General features: G+C 47.0%; 1 protein-coding gene and 1 long non-coding RNA gene across 8 annotated transcripts in view; one reads left to right on the forward strand and one right to left on the reverse strand.

Annotated features, from left to right (window-relative positions):
* Positions 1-9,153, reverse strand: part of RASGRF1 (Ras protein specific guanine nucleotide releasing factor 1) — a 108,024-nt gene extending 98,871 nt beyond the window's left edge. For 3 of the 6 annotated variants that reach the window (XM_036844321.1, XM_036844320.1, XM_036844315.1), the window contains exon 1: positions 8,520-9,153. In XM_036844321.1, coding sequence (XP_036700216.1) covers positions 8,520-8,795 — 276 coding nt within the window. In that variant the 5' untranslated portion in view covers positions 8,796-9,153. The remainder of the gene's footprint in view (positions 1-8,519) is intronic. The other 3 variants (XM_036844319.1, XM_036844317.1, XM_036844318.1) reach the window with 2 other exon arrangements.
* Positions 9,154-9,329: 176 nt separating this feature from the next.
* The window catches only part of LOC118890908, a 52,099-nt gene continuing 35,896 nt past the window's right edge, over positions 9,330-25,532 (forward strand). For both annotated transcript variants that reach the window (XR_005018851.1, XR_005018852.1), the window contains exons 1-2: positions 9,330-9,641; positions 24,428-24,544. This is a non-coding gene — a long non-coding RNA (uncharacterized LOC118890908). The remainder of the gene's footprint in view (positions 9,642-24,427; positions 24,545-25,532) is intronic.

The following is a 25,532-nucleotide window of genomic DNA, read 5'->3' on the forward strand; positions in this document are numbered from 1 at the left end:
AATGGGTGTCCCATAACCAGCTTGTTTCCCTTTTTTGTCCAGGCTACCAGGAAGTTCTCAGATGTAATTACTTACCTGCCTCTCCTCACCTGTGCCCACACCATATGGGCTCTCCTTTTGGAACACCAGCCCCTCCCCCAGGTCCCCAAAGCCTGTGGATCTGACCAGAGGTGAGGGGAGCCCAGGTGACAACCAGTGTGGCCGGAGGGCAGGTAAGGTCCCTTGCGGGAGAAAGAGGGTAGAAGGGCAGCAGCAGGCTCGGGACAAGGTGAGTGGGCATGCAGAGAATGCTGCATGATTGACTAGGTGCTTCCAAACTATTTCACTCATTTCTTGAGTGTGGCTAAGAGTCTAAGAGACAATTAAATAAAGTTGGTTATATTTTACTCATATAGTCTGACAGAGGAAAAGTCAATCTAGATCAAGCTTGTCTGAATTTCTAGATGGGTTTCTGGAATACTGGCTAAGGTTGCTAAAAATTCATTCATTCACTCTTCTAAAATGAGTTTTATTTTAAGGTCTGAGTTAGATTTTCCAAGTTGAAAAAAAAATCAAAATTCAACTAGGAAGTATCTTCTTGAAAATAATTCTCTCTTTTTTTCAGGGGAAAGAAGTTGCATTAGCCTTGCTGGATTAGTAAGATCTGGTCTTTAACTATAAATTGCTGAATTTAACAGTTGGCCTGGATGTCCACTGACCTGAACAACCTAGAACAAGGAGGGCTGACATTTATTAGCAGTGACAGCTCAGGGTCTGGCACAACACAGACACTCAGGTATTTGTGGGGAGATGAGCTCCCTCTATCTGAGGTTTATCTGCCAAATGGGGATTCTCTCTCCCCTGTGTAGAACTGCAGTAACAGCAGCGTTACTTTGGTGGTTACCGGAAATGCTAAGCCTGAAAAGGACTTTGTAATCTGTAAGCTGCAAAGGTGCTCTATCTGAGTGGTGGCTGGAGGAGAAGGTATGGTAGGACAGCACCTGGTGCTTTCACGGGATGAGAACTTGACACTCCCTGCCATTGCCCACCGAGCCCGGGAGGTGGGAAGCCCCAGAGGCTGTGGGGTGCATCCTGGGCATGCAGGAGCTGGGGTGGTTTTTGTAGCACAGCGCAAGCCCAGGTTTCAGTGACATGGTGACGCAGTGACCCGGCTGGGATGGGAGTGGAGGGGGGGACCTTCAGTGCTCGGCACTCCCCAGATTCAGGCTTCTTTTACTGCTCAGTTCTACAGCCTCCTCTGACCTGACCTCCTGCCTCCAGATGGGTCGTCCTTCTGTCTCTTCTCACCCTGCCGTGATCTCTCCAGCACAGAGATCACAGCAGTCCGTCTCTAGCGGAGAGACCTGTGCCGGCTCCCCACCGCGCTCTGTAGCCTGCACACAGGCTTTGGCGGCCAGCTCTGCCTACCCTGCAACCTACATTTCCTGTCCTACTTGTCCCTTTCTTGGTGGAGTCTCCCTGATGCCCCCAGGCTGGAAGGAGATGCCCCTGTAAGTGTGAGCACAGATTCTGCTTTCTGTCATTAAACCCATCAAGACGGCGCCTTTGCCTTTCTCCTCAGCTACTCGTGTGTGTGTGTGTGTGTGTGTGTGTGTGTGTGTGTGTGAGATGATCAGATCTGCATTTTGGAAAGTGGTCTGGCTGCGGAGAGGCACGGGGATGGCGGGACGCAGCGGATGTAGGGAGACGGTTCTCCCAGCATCTCTAGAGCCCTGCTTTCAGGCACGTGGTGGGTCTGCACGTCCCCACCACCACTGAACTGAAGCCACATGACCTGCCTTGTGGTCATGTGGTCAGCATGGGTCACTTCCAGGGGGCGCTTTAAGAGCCAGGGAGAGATCTGCCACATTCTCTGCCCTTGGCTGAGGCGGCTGTGGAGGCAGGTGTCAGGACGAATCTCCATCAGGCTGGGTCCCTGAGCGATCACAATGAGCAGTGCCCTCCTGCCAACCACATGGGACCTAAAGCATGAGCAAGAAATGAACCTCTGTCATGTTCATGCAGATCTGGGGCTTGGTTGTTACTGCAGCATGACGTCACTTATGCTGACCAATACACCTGTTAGGAGGCCCCCACCTAAGTCCAGACAAGAGATGATGGCTGTCTGGACTAGAGCCTTGGAGGAAGAGAAGGACAAGAGTGGATGGTCTGAGAGAGATTTAGGAGGTGAAATCGACGGGGCTGGGTGAAGGTGTGGCTGCCTGGGATGAAGGAAGCTCCTGCAGCTATTTTTTCTCTTTCAGGGGCGTGGTTGCTCAGACATTCTCAGAAACCCATAGGTTATTTGAGATAAGATTTACCATCCTACCTTTATATCCAGGGTCAGGGCTCCGTGTTGAGTCACTTCAAACCTGCCAGAGACCCAGGTGATCTGGGTCATTGCTTCATGCAGGAAGAGCCTTGTCCTAAAGGTGAAAGCTGAAGCCACAACAGCTACTGTGAATTGATCGGACCTACGGTGCTACGCTAGGGCTTTACAAATAGCATCAAGTACAACACTCAGAACAGGGCCGCCGGGTAGGCTGTGTTACGGTTTCCATCTCACAGATGGGGAAACTGACGCTCAGAGAGCAATAAGACCTTCCCTAGGTAGGAGGTGACAGAGCCAGGATCCAAAGCCAGTCTGTGTGGCTCGAAACCCACAACTTTTACCTAAGGCTGCGTCATTGCCAGAGACAGAGAAACCCCTCAGTGAATGAGCTGGGAGTCGAGGCTACGCCCTCCTCTCCGAGCAGCGGATGATGGGCAGTGGGGGAGTCCGAGGCTCCCAGCTGCTCCCTGCACGACAGTCGCCTTTACCGAGGTGTTTGGGCGTTGGCAGTGTTCTGGGCCCCCCTCAAGTGCACGCGTCACCAACTCTCCTGCATAAACATCGGGGGCTGAGTCCTGTTCTTGGCTCTGTACACATGGGCGCCGGCTCCAGGCTCCCACGGATTCCAGGGAAACGGGACTGCAGGGTGTGGATGCCTGCCTTGGGGTGTTTATCCTTGACTCCTGGGATTCGAGGTGCAAGGTTCCCACCCAAGCAGAAACAAAAGCTGCTTCACAGATGTCACCAGAGAGGCAGTGGCATCATTTCGCTTGCTGTTAATTCTCTCTCTCTCTCATTTTTCATTTATCTCAGCAGAGGATGGTAAACTCACACAGTCCCTCAGCCCAAGTCTTTCTGCTGTGCTTATGCTTGGAGAGCTCAGGTTTTAGAGTCAGGTAGACCTGGGTTCACATGCCAGCTTTGCCACGTATGCTCTCTGTAACCTTGAACAAGTTACTTACCATCTCTGAGCCTCAGTTTGGTCATCTCAAAAATGGGTTACCAGGTATAACCTCACAGGGCTGTTGGGACGATTAGGGGAGGTATTGTATGTAAAACATGCACTCTGGCCCTTACGTTCTAAGGGGAAGGAAGACCCTTCACAAACCACCAGCCAAATACATCAATTAATCCCAACCTGATAAGCGATGGGGATGAAGGAGAGAGGGTTGTCCCTGCCTGTGATGGGGGACCTGGGGCTCCTCTAGCTCCTGCAGTGAGGGGAGGCCCTCAGGAGCTGACTTTTAGACTAAGACCTAAAAGGAGGTCTTAGGAGGAGGAGAAGTTGGCCACTAAAGGCTGGGGGGAGTAGGCGATCATTCCAGGCACAGGGAGCAGCTGCTGCAGAAGCCTTGAGGTGGGAAAGAGGCAGGTGTAGAGTGAGGAAGGAGGGGGATGGGAGGGCGGGGCAGAGTTAGCAGGGCAGGCAGAGGCTGGAGCCCGTTGGGTCCTCCAGGTCATGCTGGAGAATCTGCATTTTTTTCCTAAAGGCAATGAGAGCCAGTGACACTTTCAGTGGCTTAGTACATGGTCAGGTGTGCCCTTTAGAAGCTCACTCTGGTGGCTTGCTGTGTGGCAGGGGACTGGCGTGGGGCGAGGTGGGACCATGTGAGCGAGTTCAATACATCAAGCCTGACACTGTGAGCTCCTGAACCAAGGCAGGGGCAGGGAGAGAGTCCGGACTCCTTAGGACGGAGAATTCCTGGCACTTGGTGTTTACTGTGGGAGTGAGTCTAGGGAGAGCGCCCTACTCCACTGTGAGACCTTTGAAGACAAGGATTAAGTTTGATTTTTCTCTGTATCCACAAGACCCAGCATGGGCTTCACACGGAGAGCCAAAATGTTTACGGCACGCACAAACGGCAGTGAGATTTTAGTGTAGGCTTGTGTATGTACAGTCTGCTTCTGACCTTCATCCCACTGTCGCCAAGCAGAGGGGCAGGGACCTGGTACTTCCTTGTCCCAATTAAGGTGTCACTACTGAGCCTTTTCAACCTCATTTCAGTGCTAGAAATATTTGGGGGCTGGGGTGGGGAGATGGGCACCCCACACCTGCTGGGCTGGGCTTGGTTTGGAACCGCGGGGAAGCCCTGCTGGCCCTTCCATAGGTGCAAGGATCGTGGGCTGAGTTGCTGGCACCCCGTGTGTGTGGATGACGTCCCTGTGTCCCTGTGTCTGGGGGGATGTTGCTTTTCGAGTACACTTATTCCCCTACATTCAGGTTTGTGTTTTTCTGATTGGCCCAGAGGGCTGAATGTGCTACAGCAACAGGCAGGCAGGCTTTGTGGTGAAGACAGCGCAGCTGCAGAGAAAGCCAGAGAGCATTTCAGCTGCTGCCTTGCTGGGTGGTGCTGGGGAGATTGTTTCCTCATCTGCAAACCGGGCACACTCATGACTTTAGGGCTGTTGTGAACAGGTATCCACCAGGCCAACCAGAAATGTGTCCTGCGAATGAGGACCAGGAGAGGGACTTCCTCTTGTCTCCAGGGAAAGGCACCCACTGGGTGGATAACATGTGCTAATGGGCACCCCCAGCTTCCGGAGCCTCTGCCCACCTCAGTGCTGAGATTCCGGCTGAAGGGATCTGTCTGTGTCCCTTCTGTTTTACAGGAATCAGGAATCAGTCTGGGGGTCTACATTTTGATCCCTTCTGGTTGGGGCGGGGGAGTGGGGTAAGGGGAGTGCTGGGGTTGGTTTGGTCAAGTCCACCACTGAGAAGCTGGGGTGGAAGCTCTATTTCGGGGGGCTGGGAGTGAGGGTGGGAAAAGCCAGTGTTGGGTGACTCCATGCCAAAGCAGGGCAAGAACCCCAAGGGTCAATCTCTGAACCCAAATTCTAAGTCCAGGGCCTCTGGGCCTTCAGTGTGTGGGCTGTAGGGTCAGAGGTGAGGAGGTCAGTGCTGAGCAAGCAGGGCTCAGGCCAGCGTGCGGAGGGGTGCTTGCAACTGCCAGTCAGCATAGGAGCGCGGCTGTGCCCCTCCGGTTTCAAGAGCCCTTGGGATTCCAGGCCAGAGCTACCACAGACGCAGTCAGAGCAGTGTAGAGGCAGCCAGAGGATAGCACATCATGCTAGGATGGGCCTGGGCTCCCAGAGCACCCTGGGAGCCCTTCCTATTACAGCATCTTCACAGTGTAAGGTGCCATCTTTCTCTGTGTTAATCTTCCCTGGGGGCCGGGGACTGTGACATCCAGCTTCCTGGGCCTGTGACCCTGCGCCGGGCCTGGACTGGTGCACAGTCAGTCCTCAGGACATGAAGTGTGGAATTGACAAGCTACACCAGTAAGTTCAGCTCAATTAGTATCTCCTGAGCACATACTATGTGCTTTGTCCCTGACTCATCCCTGTCATTGGGGTGGTTCCCAGCCAAGACTTGGTTTCTATTTCTTGAGACACCATCTCTGGCCCTTCCAGATGGAAGCTGCCTGCTTAGGCCTGGATAAAAATGACATCCTCCTAAAACCAAGACTTCACTAGATGTTGGCCAGTCCAAACTGATAGCCTCTTTGAGGCCTCCTAACATGGGTTCTCTGCCACATGCCCAGCAGGTTTTGAATCAAGGCTTCCTGGGGCTTACAAGGCAAACCCAGTCACAGAATGGCTTGGAGCTGGGCCTCTCATGAGGGTGCTCTGTGGGTGCTATGGGGGCTCCCCCTCAAGGAGAAACACGGAGCAGCTGCGGAGGCCGTCAATTTTACTCAAAGGTTTAGAAAAGAAGAAGATATAAGTTTTTATAGACACGTGCAGACCAAAGGAACAGGATCTGCTTTTCCATACGAGCCAAACTCTCCGTCTGGAGTCAAATGGAACATCTCTATACGTGTACGAAACAAACCACACATCTTTAACAGAAATTTGCACCTGAGCTGGGCAGCGCCAGACCATCCCCTACTATTCCCAACCCTCTTCTGTTCTCTTGTGCCAGGAGGGCTACTCTTGTGACCACATTTGAGGATCTCTGACTGTTGGTGTTCTGGGGAAACGGCTCAGACCACGTGTGCACATGGTCAAGTGGTTTTGCACTCCTGTCCCTCCCATAATCCACTGCTAGCACGATTTAACACCCGAGCCAAGAGGTGAATGATCTGGAATCAACGTAAGATCTCATTTTCAGGAATTCTTAGACATTGGGTGAATTCTAGGTCTGATTCTGCCACTGAATCAGAATCAGGTAGGTAATTTCTTCCCAATCTGCTCTTCAGTTTCCCTATCTGTAAAATGGGAGGAGTGGGCTGTACAATCTCTCTGAGGTTCCTTTCAGCTTCAACATTTTATGTTAGACCTCTGTTCCTTGTCTAGGGGGGTATAATTCAGATTCAATTAACATTTATCATGTCAAACTAAAATGGATTGTGAGCATAGTTCCATACACATTACTTGTGTTCTCAAAACCCCAGAAGGATAGGTGTTATTACCTTCATTTTGTTTACAAAACAGAGTCTCAGAGAAATTTAGTGTGTTAACTGAGGTCACACAGACAGGAAGTTGCAGAGCTGTGATTCAGTCTCAGGCCTGTTTCTGGCTTTGTGTCCAAGGGGCTGAGAGCACACACTGTGTGCCCAACAACTCAGCTTCCTTCAGCCCTCTCTCTCTCCCTGCCTGCCCGGGAGCTCAGCTCTGTGCTCTGGGGTAGGGGGCCGAGGATGGGCACCAGTTGGGGCTATAGGCCACTGGTAGTACAGGTGGACTTTGGCCAACAAGTGTTGATAATGTTCTGGAAGGCTGGCAAAGGGCAGGTTATCAAGGGCTGAGAGAGCATCTCTAGCCTAGCCTGGGTCTGGCTCTCCCAGGTGAGTCTTCCAGGCCCCATTTGTACCTTTAGCTTAAGGAGCTGCCTGCTCTTTGCTTTGCTTTGCCATCTGGGAGCCCCTACCTGCCATACGGCTTGCCATCCCCAGAGACCCAGCCTCAAATATTCCTGTCCACCTTTCCCAGCCTTCGAAATCATCTCTCAGTACCTCTGGGCTGAGGGCAGGGAAGGAAGAGATGTGCTGCGGGGACTGAGCTCAGATCTGTCTCGACCATTAGGAGGGCGACTTCAAGGATGCTTTTATTTCAGCCAATTCAATCACCACCAGTCTGCCTGCAATAATGGCTTTTGAGCCCTCAGTTATCTTCCCAGAACCTTAAGGTGGCCTCAACTCCTGGCATGACACTGGGCAAGTAAATTTCTCTCTTTTGGCCTCAGTGTCCTCAACTAGGCAATAACCAGCTGGTTGGGTCCCCATGGATCGCAGGTCCCTCCCAGCGGTGACATTTTAGCATTCACTATCTTTGACTTTACCTTCCCAGAGGAGGGGGACAGACTAGATGCCTTTGGAGAGTGCATCGATCTTAAAAATTGCACTCCCGCTGTCTGGTGCTCTCACTGGGCGCCCGCAGGTGCTACTCCATCCCTCCACACCAAAGGCGCACCTGCACCCCGCCCAGGCCCCCGGTAGATCCAGGTCCGGCCTTTTAGCCTCGCCAACTCCGGAAACGCTAGAGCAGCGCTAGAGCCGCGACTGCGGCGGCGGCGGAGGCGCAGGGGGCGGAGGAGGAGAGATGCGCCCACTTGTCCCGCGGCCTCCGCAGCGGCCCTGGCTCCAGCCCCGGCGCATCAGAAAGGTCCCTGGAACCCTTCGGTTTGTTGCTTGCGCCTGGGGCCGGCTGGGAGTGCGCTACCGGTCGATGGCACCTAACCGACCCCTGCGGCCTCGCAGCCGCCCAACTTGGCAGAGCGAGCGCAGGCTCCTCTTCGCTCCCAGCCGCGGTGAGGTAGGGGCCGCGGCGCTCGCACGCCCCCGTCTCGCCCCTCCCGTGCCTAAGCGCGGGGAATTACATCCCCCCGGTCCGGGGCTCTCCCGGGTGGGAGTGGAGGTGGGAGCACCATTTCTGGCTGGATGTGGGTCTACATTCATTGCTTCCGTCTCCCGCGGGAGCCCATCTCTCTCCGCACCTCATTCCCCTCCGCGTCTCGCCCGCTCTGCGCCCGCCTCCCACCGAGCTCACCGGGTGAAGGGCAGCCGCAACCCACACCCGCTCCCCGTCCGCAGTCCCTGACCTCTCTGGCCACCGCGGGGTCACCGCCCGCTTAGGCCAACCCTCCCTTCTCGCCGAGACCGCCGAGAGTAGAGGGACTAAAGTTCGGGCGCCTTCGGCCGGCGGAAGGGCCTGCGCCCCGAGGGCCGCGGCCCGGCCGCTGGGAGGTCACACGCGGCGCTGGCCTCACCTGTTTCTCCAGCGGCTCCTTGGCCGAGAGCGTAGGCTTGGGGGAGGGCGCGCGGTCGCAGACGCAGCCCTCCAGCAGGTAGAGCCCCGAGGGCCGCGAGCTCGAGTCGCTCTCGAAGTAGAAGAGCAGGTTCTGCAGCAGCGCGAACCACTTGGTTTGCCATTTTGTGTTGTCCGAACTCCGCTTGCTCAGGTACCCCTTGCGCGTGCCGTCCTTGCGCGCCAGCAGTCCCAGGGACGCGACGTGGCCATCGTTCAGCCGGATCCCCTTCTGCATGGTGCTCGGAGGCCAGCTAGACTCCACGCGCTTACATCTTCTCCGCGCGGCACCCGGCAGCCCCTGTCCGTGCGCGCTGCGCGCTGCCTCTCTCAGGCGTTCGCTCGCTCCTTGTCGCTCTCCCCTCCCCCCAAATTTCTACAGTCCGGGATCTGGCGCCGAGCCGCGGCTGCTGGAATCCGGATGTACCATTCCCCTCCAGAACCTCTTCCCCGCTTCGCAGAGCCCCCGGGCCCTGGAGATGGCTCCCGACCCTCCCCTGGCGCCGGGCAAACTGAGGGACTGGCGAGCTGCGCGCTGGCGAGGGGCAGGCGGAGTCATGTGACGCCGATCCCTCGAAGAGCCCGCTTTAGCAGCGCGGACAGGGACACACGCACGCAGCCCGCCGAGGCGCAGAGCCGCGCGCAGGCTGCACCTTGGCGCCTCCTCCCCCTCCCCGGACACACAGACGCACACGCACAAACAAATCCTGTCCTCCCTCCCCTGATCTCCTCTTCTCCCCTTCGGGTGTTAAAAAGCAAATCAGATCAATTTTCGTTTAACCCAGTGGAACACCGGAGGCTCGCCATCCCTGGAGTTTGTGTTTTTGTGCCCCGCCGCGGCGCACTGTAGACCTGGGGTTAAGTCCCATTTGTCATTTTTCTCCTCCAAAGGCTTTCTCCTGGTACTTTATTTTTCTAATCCGTAGTGGATGGAGGAAGGTGGATGGCGAAACAGAGCTGAAAGAGCTTTCAGTTCTAATATTTGCGTAATCGGCCAGGTCACATTCATTTCAGCATCCAGCCCCACTTCTGGTGGCTTCCCCAGCGACCTAAGGACAATACAGACGGAGACGTGGAGGGGGAGGTGAGCGTTTATTTTATTTTATTTTGAGTGTTGCCATAATTACGGGCGCCACCCCCTGCGCCCTGAGGTCTGGCCGGCGAGCCGCTGCTGGGAGTTTTCTGCAAATACCCTCCAAAGCCTGAAGGCGGGCTTCAAACGCAGGCGCCGGGGACCATGGGAGCCTTCAAATAGCTGCGCTGGCGCAATGATACCTTAATGATAGATTTTCCGTTCTTATTTTTAGCTCCCATTCGCCTACACAGTTACACGGCATTTATCCGAGAACGTCACAGCGCCCGCCTGCTGCACCGGGAGGGCGCGCGGGCCGCCGGGCAGCCGGGGCGCTGGAGCGGGGAGCGCGCACCGCCGTCTGCCGCAGAGGGCAGCCGCCTCGCTCGGGCCGGGAGCGGCGCCCAGCCCGGCCTGGCCTGTTTGCAGCGGGGATAGGCGGCCGCGTAGCTCTCAAGAGGAAGGAAGGAAGAAAGGACACCATTTTTCAGAACCTGCGGGCCCCCCCTCCCCCACGGGCAACATGCACACACCCTGGTCTGGAGCGAGGGAAGGGCCTGGGAATCAGGTAGCCCTGGGAAGGCCCAGGGAAGTCCACGGAGAGACACCCGGCTGTGGCTGAATTGGACCTGCCCCGGTCCTGGGCACAATGGCGCAAGCCTTCCTTTTTTAGGTGGGGACAATTCCGAGGGAGAGATTGACCGTATTAACCTTACTCTTCCCTCTCGGTTCCCACGCTCCGGGCTTGGGAACTGTCTAAGGACGCGGTGAGGCTGATTTTTCTTCCCGAATAATGAGAGCAAAGAAGGGAGATGGCTAAGCTTCTTTATTTAGTCTCGATTTTCCCAAGAAGGTCCCTATACTGTGACCACCTTTACTTCTCTTTTGCCCTCTTTATGGAAGCAGAGTTTCCAGAAGTAACGTTCCTAATCCAGGCTCTCTTCGTGTAAACTCTTTTATTAGGAAGCCTGATACAGAGGCCAAGGAAGCGTCAGGGAAGGGACACTGTTCTAAGTGCTTCAGATCCGCCAAGTTGTTTAATCCTCACACAACTCTGTGGAGTAGTGTCCACCCCTCCCCCCCCCCCCCCCCCCCCCGACCCCTCATCAGCTCCATTGTACAGAAGCGGGAAACGGAGGCGTGGAGGGGTTGAGTGACTTGGGCAGAGTCACTCAGCTGGAAGGTGGCAGGGGCAGGATTTGAACTTGGTAGCCTGTCCCCACTGGCTTTGTAGAGTTGAGTGGCTGGTCCCTGTGTTGCAGAGGGGGTTCGCCTTTATCCTCAAAGCAGGCAGGGTCTCTCATTGTGGGCCAGAGCCAAGATTGGGTCTGCTTGGAGGCTGCTGTGTCAGAGAGACCTATGGTACACGAGTTCTGAACTTGGCCTGCACATTGGAATCACTTGAGGACAGTTAACAGTCACCTGGGGACCCAAAAGGCCACAGGCAGGTTATACACTTTCATGAGTGATTTTAATGTGTAGCAAAGTTGGAGAACCGCTAATCTATGGCAGAACCAGTGATACGGTTGTTGCCCATGAATCACTTGGGATCTGGCTCAAATGCAGATTCTCATTCTGGGGCTGGGTCTAGGGCTGAGAATCTGCATTTTTAACAAGCTCCCAGGTGAGGTGGCACTGCTAGTCTGAAGACCACTCTTTGGAGGATTTCGGGCACTCAGGAGGTGGGAAGGGATGGAATTCATTCATTACTTCACTCATTCAGTTACATACACCTCATCCCACCAGTGTTCACTGAGCCCCTAGTCTGTGCCAGGGCTTAGGCTGGGCCACTGGGGACATAGTGATAAACAAAACACAGTCCCTGCTTCCTGGAGCTTAGACCAGCCCAAGGGTTCCTTCTGTATAGGGCCCTTAGCAGGAGGGAAACCATTTTCCCCTGGGTTTGGGGAAGAGGTGTAAATCAGGAAAAGAACTGAATCCTCTTCTGTGGGCCTCAACCTTGGTGCACTTAGAGCCCCTGGAAGGATTTGTTAAATATCTGTGTTCAGGCTGCACCCCAGGTGGTTAAGTCAGAACCTCTGAGGGTGGGACATGGGCATCAGTATTTTGAAGGCTCCCCAGGTGATTCGAATGCACAGCCCAGGATGAGAACCACTGATCTGAAGCTTGGACGAAGAAAATCCCCTCTCAACCTCCTCCCTCCCCACGGCTGGCACTGAGGAGGCCAAATGGCCCCCTCTCGCTGGTTTTGGAGTTCCTGGTGGGAACTCCAGGAATTCCTGGTGGGTCGGGCCACACTGGGTGGTTGGGCTTGGCTCAAAGTATCCAGGTCAGAGAGAGGAGGGGACAGCAGCCCTGGCACTTTGATTATGTCCATCTGAGCTGCATTCATATTGCTTTCTCTCCAATCTCTGTCAGCAGAAACCTGAGCAGAGCCTGTGAATGGGCCCTCTGGTCATTCCCCTGGTCTCCAGCCAGAGGGCCCTTGGAAGGCACTCAGGGGAGTTGGTTAAGGAGACATCGTTTACCAGGCTGGCTCCAGCTTGTGGTGGGGTGGGGGTGCCAGGAAGCAGGTAGGCATGTCTTGCCATAGTGGGCAGAGGTGGGCACGTCTAGCTATTGTGTGTGTTGTCTACCAGTCCAGAGACCAACTCTTCCCCAAAGGTGGAGAAGAGGTCCATGTGAGCATCACAAAGCGCATCTGGGCTTTGCCTTGTTTCATTGCATCCTCCCAATAAGACTTTTGGACAAGGGTTAATAACCCCATTTCACAGATGGAGAAACTGAGGCTGGAGAGTGGAAGCCATCTGGTCCTGGACAACACATGAAAAGATGCTCAACATCTCTAATTATTAAAGAAATGCAAATCGAAACTACAATGAGGTATCACCTCATACCGGTCAGAATAGCCATCATCAAAAAAATCTACAAACAATAAATGCTGGAGAGGGTGTGGAGAAAAGGGAACCCTCCTGCACTGTTGGTGGGAACGTAAATTGATACAGCCACTACGGAGAATAGTATGGAGGTTCCTTAGAAAACTAAAAATAGAACTACCATATGACCCAGCAATCCCATTGCTGTGCATAAAATAAAATAAATTTAAAAAAAAGACACATGCACCCCAATGTTCATTGCAGCACTATTTACAATAGCCAGGACATGGAAGCAACCTAGATGTCCATCAACAGAGGAATGATAAAGACGTGGTACCTATATACAATGGAATATTATCAGCCGTAGAAAGGAACGAAATTGGGTCATTTGTAGAGACATGGATGGACCTAGAGAGTGTCATGCAGAGTGAAGTAAATCAGAAAGAGATAAACAAATATCATATATTAACGCATATATGTGGAATCTAGAAAAATGGTATAGATGATCTTATTTGCAAAACAGATGTAGAGACACAGACGTAGAGAACAAACCTATGGTTACCAATGGGGGAGGAGGGAGTGGGAGGAATTGGGAGATTGGGATTGACATATATACACTACTGATACTATGTGTAAAATAGATAACTAATGAGAACCTACTGTATAGTACAGCGAACTCTACTCAGTGCTCTCTGGTGACCTAAATGGGAAGGAAATCTAAAACAGAGGGGTTATATGTATACATATAGCTGATTCACTTTGCTGTACAGTAGAAACTAACACAACATTGTAAAGGAACTATACTCCAATAAAAATTAATTAAAAAATGAAAAAAACTGATCATCATAAGGCCTAGTGCTACCTGTTACTGATAGGGTTAGCTTGTTTTTCCCCTGAATCATAGCTTTGTACAAATCTATAAATGTGGATGTAATATCATTTCCTGGATATTTATTGAGACTTGTCTTATGGCCCAGTATGTAGTAAATATTTGTAAATGCTTAAAAAAAAGATTGGAAGGAACGTTCGCAGAGTCTTACAGGGAGGATCTGTGATGGGGTGTCCTGACTGCTCGACCAGAGCTCATCCCAGAGGACCTTCCTCTCTGCGTCTCCCAACTTCCAGCTCTCTGGGCTGAGGTCTCTGCAGATAAGGAAACAGGAAGGAGGATTAAGGAGTATTTTGGTGGATTTGATGTCTGCATTTAGCAATGGCCAGCTAATGACAAGGACATCACTTAGTCCAAAATCCTATTGAGTCTTTTTTCTTTTTTTAACATTTATTGGAGTATAGTTGCTTTACAGTGTTGTGTTAGTTTCTGCTGCACTGCAAATTGAATCAGCTATGGATGAATTGGGAGGTTGGGATCAACATATATACACTACTATGTAGATAAAAAAATAGATAACTAATGAGAACCTACTGTATAACCCAGGGAACTCTACTCAGTGCTCTGTGGTGACCTAATTGGGAAGGAAATCCTAAGAAGTCTTCATGGGGGGATTTATGCCAGCCTTCAGACTAGAGGTCAGCTTGGGCATTTGTTGACATGGGTGTTGTGTGGGTCTGACCTGCCTTTAGGCCCTGGGAAGAGAGGATCTCCGGGGGGGTGTGTGCATGTGTGTCTGTTGTGTGTGTGGAAATATCTGAGTGGTGTGATGTGCACGTGAGAGGTGTATGTATGGTGTGTGTGTAACATTTAGAGAACCTTTGGTTTTTTGGCAACATACTCCGAAAGAAAAATGTAATTTTCAGATCACTTAAAACAACGAAGCATTAAGTATGTGGAGTCAGAGGACTTTTGGAAATGGAAGCTTTGTCGGTAGGGGCTCACTACTCCAACTTTGGGCTCAATTGGTTAGCTTTGCCCCAGGATCCACATGCAGATGTCAGGGGTTTATATCTTTATTTTCTGGCCAGTGAAAATAGCCATATTATACCATCGGATTATAAGTGTAATGTAGGCTTTTTGTAAAGTATTAAGGCATTATAGAAAATAAAGAGATAACTCCTCCATTGATTCTTTTTTTTTTTTTTTTTTTTGCTATTTAATGTCCTTGACTTTTCTCTTTGCTAATATATTTACCACAGTGGGCTTCCATAACACACGCTATTTTATAATCTCAATCTCTCTCTTACTCTCTATTTACTTAACAGTATGTGAGGACATCTTCTCATATTACTACGAATTGTAATCAACAGATTCTTTATGATTGGGCATTTAGGTTGTTTTCAAGTCATAGTTTTTGGAATAATGCTGCAATTAATATCTTTGTATATACATTTCCCTCCCTTACGCTAAATTCCTGAAAGTGAAATTTCTAGGTTAAAAGAACATATGTTTGAAACATTAGTACCTATTAATAGATTTCCAAAGAGAGCTTTTATTCTTTACATGGCTGTCCATCGGGATGAGACTGTGCATTTCTCCATTTCTTTGTCAATCCTGGATATTGATATTATCCATCTCCTAAATATTTGCCTGTTTTGAAAGAACAGAAATGATATTCCTTTCTTGTATTGATTTTCATTTTTTAAATTGCTGTGAGGTTAGACTTTTTTAATGTTTATAATTATTTACATTCCTTTTGGGAATTTCTTGTTAATATATATTTTTTTCAGTTGTGTTTATATTTTTCATGTACATTTATCACAGTGCTTTATGTATGAGGGATATTAACCATCAGTTTTTATATGTGTTGCAAATAATTTTCACAGTTTGTTGCTTGTCTTTAATGCTATATATCTATATCTATATATTGTATATGTCTTTATATGGATTGTAAGAAATTTTAAAACTTGGGTGTAAACATCTTTTTCTTTATGGTTTCTGATTTTAGATTCCCTGCCCTCTTGTGTCAGTTCCTTCCAGACTGAAACATATTTGCCCAGATTTTCTTCTTCAATTTTATAATTTTATTTTCTCCATTTATACTTTTAATTCATTTGGTGTTTGAGTGAGGTTGGGATCTGGCTTATTATTAATTTTTCCCAAATATCTGGCAAGTTGTCCCAATACCCTTGATTGAATAATCCAAACTCTACCACTGATAGGAAGTAGCATCTTTATCATATACCAAATTCTTGTCAATACTTAGGACTATTTCAAGATGCTGCTTTTTGTCCCATTGTTCTGTCTGTCTGTTCTTAATACCAGTGATTTTTGTTTCTTACTGCTTTACCAACCATTTTGAAATCTGGCCATAGAGAAATACCCTCCTAATTTTTCTTTTTTACAGTGTTCCTAAATATTCTTTTGTATTTATTCTCCAAGATTAATTTATGACTCATTTTGTCAAGTTCCAGAAAAGTCTCTGAGACTTTGACCGGAATGACATTGAAAATATCTATTCATTTAGGAAGAATAAATACTTTTACAATGTTTTGTCTTCTTATTCAAGAAAAAAGTACATCACTCCAATTCTTTGTCCTTCAAAATCTTCGGATAGAATTTTTTGTGTTTCTTTTTTGTGTATATATCTTGCACATTTCTTGTTTAATTTATTTGTGGGTATTTTATATTTTTTGGTTGCTAATGAAAATATGATCTTTTTTCCTACTTTAAAAAAAGACATTTTTGGTATATAAGAAAGCTATTGCTATTTATTTATTTTGTAGGCTGCTGCTATCCTGAATTCTTCTAGTTTTAAAAAATTTAATTTTTAAACTAGACAATTGGAATATATTTCCCAATATTTAGGCATTCTTGTATTTCTTAGATAAAACCCACTTGGCCATGGTGGAGTTTTACATAATCACTGGTTTATTTGGCTTGTTTCTCTCTCCTGAGTTAATCTTGGTAATTTAAGCTTCCAAGACCATTTATTTATATTTTCCAATTTATTACATAGATCTGAACCAAACATTTTCTTACAAGTTTTCTAATTTTCTCCATCTATGTTACTTCTCTATTTTAGGTGCTGATTTTGTGTTTTTATATTATCTGATTTTTCTTGCAAAGGTTTTAACTATATTATTAAGACTTTAAATTTATTTGTTAATTCTATCCTTTTTCTGGCTCATTAATATACACTTATATCTTTATTAAATTTATCCTCCCACTTTCTTTAGATTTGTTGTTTTCTCCTAACTTCTTGAATGCTTAATTTATTTATTTGAATGCTTAATTTATTTATTTTTATTATTTCTTGCTTAGTAGCTATTTAAGATTACACCTTTTCTTTATATATATACATTTTTTAATTTATTTTATTTTATTTTATTTATTTTTGGCTGCATTGGGTCTTCATTGCTGTGTGCGGGCTTTTCTCTAGTTGTGGCGAGCACGGGCTACTCTTCGTTGTGGTGCGCTGGCTTCTCATGTTGCAGAGCACAGGCTTTAGGCACGTGGGCTTCAGTAGTTGCAGCGCGCGAGCTCAATAGTTGTGGCTTACAGGCTCTAGAGCACAGGCTCAGTAGTTGTGGCGCACGGGCTTAGTTGCTCCGTGGCATGTGGGATCTTCCAGGACCAGGGCTTGAACCTGTGTCCCCTGCATTGGCAGGTGGATTCTTAACCACTGCGCCACCAGGGAAGCCCACACCTTTTCTTTCAAGTGCAGACTTTTTCTGGATCCACTAGGATTGCTATATAAATTTCTGATTATCACTCCATTAAAATATTCTGAAGTTAGTTTATTTTTTAGGCAGATAGTTTTCAAAGTTTAATTGAATACTCTCTGAACTTCCAAGTAGATTTTTTGCTTGCTTTGGCATATTTCTGGTTCTATTATATCGTACTTAGAGAACGTGGTCAGTATTATTTCTACATTTTGAAGTTTCTCACTGTTTTTGTTGTGCCCTGTATATGGTCAATTTAGTGATTGTTCTATGGCCCCTGGGAAAGAAGATACATATTCTGTTCACAGGGTATGGAGTTTGACAAATATCTAGCAGCTTAATTTAATAAGTTATATTTCAGGACAAATCTCTAATTCTGGTCTCTGTTCAGGGCAGCTGGCAGCTGTGCACAGAAGTTACAGCTGTTTGCACGGTTGTGAGCACCAGGGCTGAAAAAGCCAATATTCCCTTCCAACTCAGTCCAGTGTCCCTGTGGCTCAGGGACTTGCTGACATCCAGAGCTCAGTAGCAGACCAGGAAGCAAACATAAAGGACCTCTGAGTAGCCAAAGAGAAAACCACAGCTCCAAGGCTCTGATTTAACCAGAGACAAGCCCCTCGGGCCGTCGTCCATCACCTCTGCATATACACTGTATACTGCCTTCTGGTGAACTTGCCTGTTAGGCTTCTTAGCCCATCGAGAATCAGGAGCAAAAAGTTGGCCGATGTGTGAGCTGAGCATATGGTTGCCCACCCATTAAGTAAAGCAGATCTCAGTCCTCCATGAGCACAGAGTACAGTGCAGCAGTCTGACCACCAGTGTAAGGAGCTCGTGCCGGGCATCTCCCATTTGCCACTTCACACCTGCTCGCCACTCTTCCCCGGCCTGCTCTGTGCCCCGGGAGGCTGGCATCAGTCTTTGGTCTCAGTCCCGTCAAGGACTTCTGGTTTGGTTGCAGTGGGGAGTGAGGTTGGTGTGGCATCCCTGCTGTAAGGGGTGCTCTCCACACAGCCCTGCCTCTGGGTTCCAGTGACAGCTCCCTCCCCTTGCTCCTCAGGACCTGGGGTGGTACTTACTCCAGGATGGAGCTTTCTCTCTGGCTTCCCTCCTCCCAGCCCAAACCTTTGGATAGAGTCCCTTTTATTACACTCCTCTCTCAAATTACCCAATTTGAATGTTCTCTCTGTTTCCTGCTGGACCCTGACTTATTCAGAGCTGATAGGAAACCTAAGAATAATTCAATCCAACCTCCTCATCTTTTGATTGGGAGAGTGACATGCTCAAGATCACACAGATAGTCCATGGCTGGCTAGAACCAGAATCCAGGTCTCGGGGATCTTAGTTTACCATTCTCGCCTCTCCAGTATTCTTTCTTTGGATCAAATTTTGTGACATACAGAGGGCTAGGATTGACTTATAACCATGGAGGAGTATGAACAATAAGTCAAAGATTTACCACCCCCTGCATTGGAATCAGGCCCAGCTAATCTGATCTTTTGAATCATTTTAGAGGAGTGGGAGGGGAGGAGGCATATGTGCTCTGCTTCTTATTTTGATCCAATTTTCTTTCAATATTCTTTTTTTTAAATCTTAATTTTCTACTTTTTGTAATAAAAATGTTACTATAGTAAAGAAATAAAAAGGGACAGGAAAAGAGGTTTGAGAAATGCCTTCGGTCAAAAACTTCTGGTGCTTAAAAGAGTAGGCACATCTTCTGCTATTTAGAGAGTGTATCTTTCCATGTGGTACAGTTCTAGAATGTTCTAGATTGTTCTGGAAGAGAGATTTTACTGAGTTTTTGGATGAGAAATTGTTCCAAGCTTCCATATTGATCCTTTGGGGTAGCTTTGTGCAGAGTCCAAAGTAGGAGAGGATTTTAAGAAATGGAATTCAGAGTGGTTTAAAAATCAATCTAGTGTCATTAGGCTCTTTTCAGTATTTTAATTAAAGAAAGAAAAACGAAGGAGGGAATTCCTTGTTCTAACTAAGGCGACCAAATTGGATAATCATTTGATAACTTTTCAGGATGTCCCCACCCTTTCGAACCTTACACTTTGTACAATTCCTGGAGCACATGGGGAAGGAGGAGGTGAGACCGGCTGGGACCTGGGACCCTTTGCTGCAGTGCTTGCACCTGGACACACCTCTCCTCCAGCAACAGAAAATAAAGAAACTATAAGGGACTGAAAATAACTGCGTGCATACGCAGTTGGGTCAAATTCTGGACAAAAGATACAAAGAGGCCAAAAATCCCAACTGCCACTTTTGAAGAGCTGGGAGCAAAAGCAGGGTGTCGGGAGCAAAAGCAGGGTACTGCGCATGCCCCCTGCACCCAACACCACCTAAGGGGCGGGCAGAACACCTAAACCCCCTCTCTGCCCGACCCCTGGACACACCCCTACCCTTACGCCATATAAGGAACCAGTTCACCACTCCCACTGAGGGAGAGCAAGCAAGGGAAACTGTTGTTCTCACTCCCCCTGCTACAGCAGGGCCCCAATAAAGCCTTGCCTGAATTTCTTGTCTGGACTCTAGTCAATTTCTCTTAATTGGGGAAGACCAAGAACCCTGGGCGATATCAGAGGAACCTTTTCTCACGGCCCAGAGGCACAGAAAATGAATCCCCAGGTCAGCTTCAGAGCCTGCGTTGGTACAGACTGAGCTCTGTAACAAGTGAATCCAAAAGATTTTGGTTCAAACACAGTAGACATTTGTTTCTTGCTCATGTAATAGTCCAGAGTCGCCTTAGTACCAGGGATGTGCACGGAATGGCTTTGCCTTCTGTATGTGCCGTGCGTGGCTCAAACTGGAGCCATCCAGCGGTGAAGCTGCAGGCTCCCTCGGAGATTCCTCTTCCTGCCAACCACACTCGACAGATGAAGCAATGGAGGCTCAGAAAGGCGGAAGTGACTGCTTGGGACAGCCCACATGCGAGTGTGTGTCAGGTGATGTCCAAACACAGCAACTTCAAGGTGTCCACAGAGCTTCCGTGCCAGGTGCTGATGGCTGCCCTGCTGTGTCCCTCCTCCACACACAGGGGGTGTGACGTATTGTGGGAAAAAATGCTCTTGATCCCTGGGATGGGATTTCAGAGCCTCACCGTGGGACGCTTTGTCTGACCTGGATGACAGATATGACAGAGGTATGCGAAGGGCCATTCTATGCACAAACCTGACGGCAGAACCCAGAGTTGTGTCAAAACAAACTCTGAGCTTTGGATACAGTTGTCTTTTTTCTGGGTCACTGGTTGCCATCTGCCATCTGTCAGGGAAGAAGGTTGAATCTGCGAGGGGACTTTTCTTAGCTGTGGTGGGTTGATGTTTGCCTGAGACTTGGGACCTCTCAATCGCTAAGCAGCTACTGAATCAGTCACAGGTCCGTGTGGGAGATAAGAGGCTTTTGCTTCAGACTGTTCAAACCCTTCACATCCTATTGATGTTTCCTGGTATGAATTCTGGTGCATGGCCTCTTAAGTAAAAGCATGGACTTTCTCTTGCAGGGGACTGGATTCCAGCAATTCTGAGCACTGAGGTAGGAAAGAGTGGGCAGAGGGGAGCTTTGGGCTCCTTTTAGGAACCAACACTTTCCTCCAAGCTTTATGGACCCCTAGGACTCAAGTCCAGAATGGCACTGGATTCTTGTTATGTCCGAAACGTAAGGGCCTTCCCACCATCTATCTTGCTTTTAGCCAGAGCATTTACCCTTCCCTCCTCCTTCTACCCATCCCCAGGGTCACCTAAGTGGGTCAAAGGATTCTGACATCTCAAAATCGAACTCTCTAGGTTTCTTTATTGGTCATTCTACAATAGGTTGGCAAGTGATAAAGGGAAATATACATTCAAATGAGTGCTCTTTTGGTATCAGTTGATATTAAAATGTGATTTTTCTCCTTAGCATGTTAATATGATAGATTATAGATAGGCTAGATTATTAATATGGTTGATTGACTTTCAAGTATTGAACCTACCTTGCATCACTGGAAGAAACCCTTTTTAGTCCTGGCATGTAATTATTTTTATATATTGCTGAATTTTCATTGTTAATATTTTAAGAATTTTTGTATCTCTATTCATGAAGGAGATCTGTAGTTTTCATTCTCTGAATTGTATTTGTCTGAGTTTGGTATAAGGGTAATTTTGGTCTTAGAAAATGAATTGGGAAGTGTTCTATCTTCTATTTTTTAGAAGAGATTGTATAGAACTGGTGTTAATTCTTATTTGAGCAATTCAACATAGTACTGGAAGTCCTAGATCGCTCAAAGGCAAGAAAAGGAAATAAAAGGCATACAGATCAGAAAGGAAAAAATAAAACTATACCTATTTGCAGATGACATGATGGTCTACATGGACTATCCCAAGGAATCTACAAAGAAAAAAAATCTCAGAACTAATAAGTGAGGACATCAAGGTCACAGGATACAAGATCAACATAAAAAAATCAACTGTATTTCTATAAAATAGCAATAAATACATGAAAAACAAAATTAAAAGTACAGTGTCATTTACAATTGCTCCAAAAAAGAGAGATGCTTAGTGTATTAGTCTGGAGAACCAGGAAAGCTGGTGGTATAATTCAGTCCGAATTCAAAGGCCTGAGAACCAGGGGAGCCGATGGCAGAAGAGCAAGACCCTGTCTGAGCCTGAAGGCCTGAGAACAAGGAGCACCAATGTCCAAGGGCAGGAGAAGACGGATGTCCAAGCTCAGGCAGAGACCAAATTTGCCTTTCCTCTACCTTTTTGTTCTATTCAGGCCCTCAACAGATTGGATGATGCCCGCCAGCACTGGTGAGGGCAGTCTATCTTCTTCACTCAGTCTACTGGTTCAAAATGCTAAGCTCTTCCAGAAACACTCTCACAGACACAGCCAGAAACAATGTTTCCCCGGCTCTCTGGGCACCCCTTAGCCCAGTCAAGTTGACACATCACACTTAGGTATAAGTCTAACAAAATATGTACAGGACTTATATACTTAAAACTGCAGAAGCTGATGAAAGAAATCAAAGAATATCTAAATATCAATCAATGAAGACATGCTACATTCCTGGGTTGGAAGTTTTAGCATTATTAAGATGTCAGTTCTCCCCAGATTGATATACAGGTTTAACACAATTCCTATCAAAGCTCCAGCAAGACTTTTTGTAGTAGAGACAAGATCATTCTAAAATTTACACAGAAAGACAAAGGACCTAGAATAGCTAAAACAATTCAAAAGAAGAGGAAGGAGGAGAAGGAGAAGGAGGAGGAGGGGGAGGGGGAGAAGAGGAGGAAGAAGAAGGGGAAGAAAGTGAGAAGAATCAGTCCACCCAATTTCAAGACACTATATAACTGAGTGATATTGGTGGTGAGATAGTCACATAGACTAGTGGAACAAAAGAATCCAGAAACAGACCCAAACAAGTACAATCAACTGATTTTTGAGAAAGATGTCAAAGCAATTCAATGGAAGAAGAATCGTCTTTTCAACAAAGGTGCTGGGGCAATTGTATATCCATAGGCAAAAATATACACCTCAATTTAAACCTCACACTATGTACAAACGTTTAACTCAAAATGGATCATAGATAATTATAAAATATAAACTTATGAAACTTTTAAAAGAAAACATAGGATAAAATAAGGCATAGGGCTTGGTGAAGAGTTCTTACATATGACAAGAAAAGAATGATCTATTAAAGAAAAAAAAGTCAATAAATCGGACTGCATCAAAATTAGAAATGACTCTGTCAAGAAAATAAAAGATAAGTGCCAGATGGGGAGAAAATATTTGCAAACCACATATCTGACAGATGGTTCATATCTAGAATATATATTTCAAAAAACCTCTCAAAACTCAATAGTAAAACAACAAACAATACAATTAGAAAATAGGCAAAAACCATGAAGAGATAGGTCACTGAAGACCTACGAGGGCATATGGATGGCAAATAAGCACATGAAAAGATGTTTAAAGTCACTAGCCATTAGGGAAATGCAAATTAAAACCTTGATGAGCTCTCACGACACATCCATTAGAAGAGGTAAAATAAGAAAGAGTAACAATACCAAATGCTGGCAAGGATGTGGAGAAACTGGATCTTTCATACATTGCTGGTGGGAATGTACAATGTTACAGCTACTCTGGAAAAGAGTTTGGCGGTTTCTTACAAAACTATACATGTGCTCACCCAACAACCCAGAAACCACACTCCTGGACACTTAACCCCAGAAATGAAAACGTATGTCCACATAAACTGTACAGAAATGATTATGGTAGCTTTATTGCAATAGCCAAAAACAGGAAACACCTGGAATGTTCTTCAATAGGTGAATAACTAACTGTGATACATTCATACCATGGAGTACTACTCAGAAAGAAAAGAAATAAACTATGGATGCAACCAACAACCCAAATGAACTTCAAGGACACTATGCTGAATGGAAAAAGCCAATCTCAAAAGTCGCATGCTGTATGATTTCATTATATAATGCTCTCAAAGTAACAAAACTATAGAGATAGAAATCAGATTAGTGTTTGCCATGTTTTATGAATAAGAGGTAGCAGGAGAGAAGTCTTTGTGGTAGTGAAATAGTTCTATATCCTGATTATAGTGGTGGTGACACAAATCTACACATGTGCAAAATGGCATAGAACTATACACACACTATACCAATGTCAATTTCCTGGTTTTGATATTGTAAGATAGTTATGCAAGATATAACCATTGGGGGAAACTGGGTGAAGGATATACCAGACCTCTTCATAATATTAATATTTTCCAACTTCCTGTGAGTCTATAATTAATTTGAAATAAAAAAATTTAAAATATTTACGTACAAGAGAAAAACAGTCTCTGACCCATCATAAATGTTTCTAAGTCTGTTGTTTATGCCTTTAGGGCCTTGGCTTTAAAAAATTGATTAAAATTTTATTTTATAAATTCAAATTTGTAACATTTTCTTATGACGGATTACAGATACAGAGATTATATTGCTGCTCTCTAATGTGTTAAAATTTGTTGTGTAACATATTTCAAATTGCATGATACTTTTTTACTATAGGTTTTTCAAAGCTGTTATTTCTGTTTAATGATATAATGAATTTACATAGTTTAAAAAGTTAGTAGTATCCCACCTCTCTCCATGTCCTTAGCTCCATTCCCCAGAGACAACTACCCTCAAATCCTCTGACTTCTTTCCCCTACATTTACCATGTCTCTAAATAATATGTTTACATGGATATTATATCATTTATCAATTATAGACATTAGTTCATGTTTTGTTGTTGTAGATGTGTACTGAACTCTCCTACAACCCTCCCATTGTTTGTCCTGGAGTTAACAACTGCCTTGTTTTTCATTTGCCTGCTTTTCTCCCTACCAACGTCTACAGGTTTTCTCATATGCTGTCTCTCCTGGTTGCTTTTTAGGACAACTGGATACATTTTCCTGGGACTTCTCCTTATTGCACTTCTGGATTGAATCCCCTGCTTTCTGGATCCTGTGTGTTTCTCTTTCTTGTTTTACATTTGCTACCTAAACAAAAGGTGTGTAGGAGGTATAACATGTGAGGTATTGGGTATCTCAAAGTGTCTTTAATCTGCTATCCCTTGACTGATAATTTGGCTGGGAATAGACTTTTAGATTGAAAATGATTTTCTTGCAAAATCTTGAAGGTCCTGAGAAGGATGAAAGGAGGTCTTGTGTGGGAAAGCTCTTTGCCAATGCAGTCATATAGAAATGTGTGACAGTCTTCTTTACTATATTGGTATCCTTCTTGTGGTCCACACCACATTCTATTGGGTGTATTTGAATACTTGTTTCATTTTCTCTCGTAAGCTGAGAAACGTGAAGGTATAAGCCCTTGGAAGTCAGAAGGACTCAGACATTTCTCTGTTGCTGTATGAATTTGTATCCCCACGGTCATATGCAAGAACCATCCCGCTATTTTATTTTTGTAAATCAAATTAAATATGGCTATGAGCTCCCAGTCACCATGGTTTAGTCATTGCCTGGAGCACCCTCTCCTTAGGGTGAGCAAGGACGGTTTACACAGACCAGAAACTTCAGCAAAGCTTGTGTTCTTCTGTCCCATATGGTCACTGTTGGAGCCTCAAGTTCAAGTCCAAATGTTTCATTCCAAGGAAGGGTGGCTCCTCTTCCTTCACGCCGAGCCAGGCTCTGAGATCTTTTGCAATAGTTCACGAGGTCTTTAGAGCTTGGGTTTCAGTCCCTGGCACCCATGGGCCACCCTGTAAAGGGTCTCGCCCCTTCCTGAGGAGCTGCATGGAGGTGGAGGCATGTTGCCGTGTCATTGGTGTGCTGTAGAAGGCTTGTACTGGCTTGTGAGAGCCGACTGTTTGCTCCTCTCTTCCCAGCTTCCTATGCAGTGACACGAAGCTGGTGGCCTGACATCAGTCACGGTGGAAATATTTACACCACAGAAATCGGTCAACAGTGCAAATCAGGACCCATCCCCACTGCCCTGAAGGCAGGTTGTTCGCTTCACCAGCATAGCACTGCCCCTCCCAGCAC

This window comes from Balaenoptera musculus, chromosome 2 (assembly GCF_009873245.2).
Source record: "Balaenoptera musculus isolate JJ_BM4_2016_0621 chromosome 2, mBalMus1.pri.v3, whole genome shotgun sequence".
Classification (NCBI taxonomy): domain Eukaryota; kingdom Metazoa; phylum Chordata; class Mammalia; order Artiodactyla; family Balaenopteridae; genus Balaenoptera; species Balaenoptera musculus.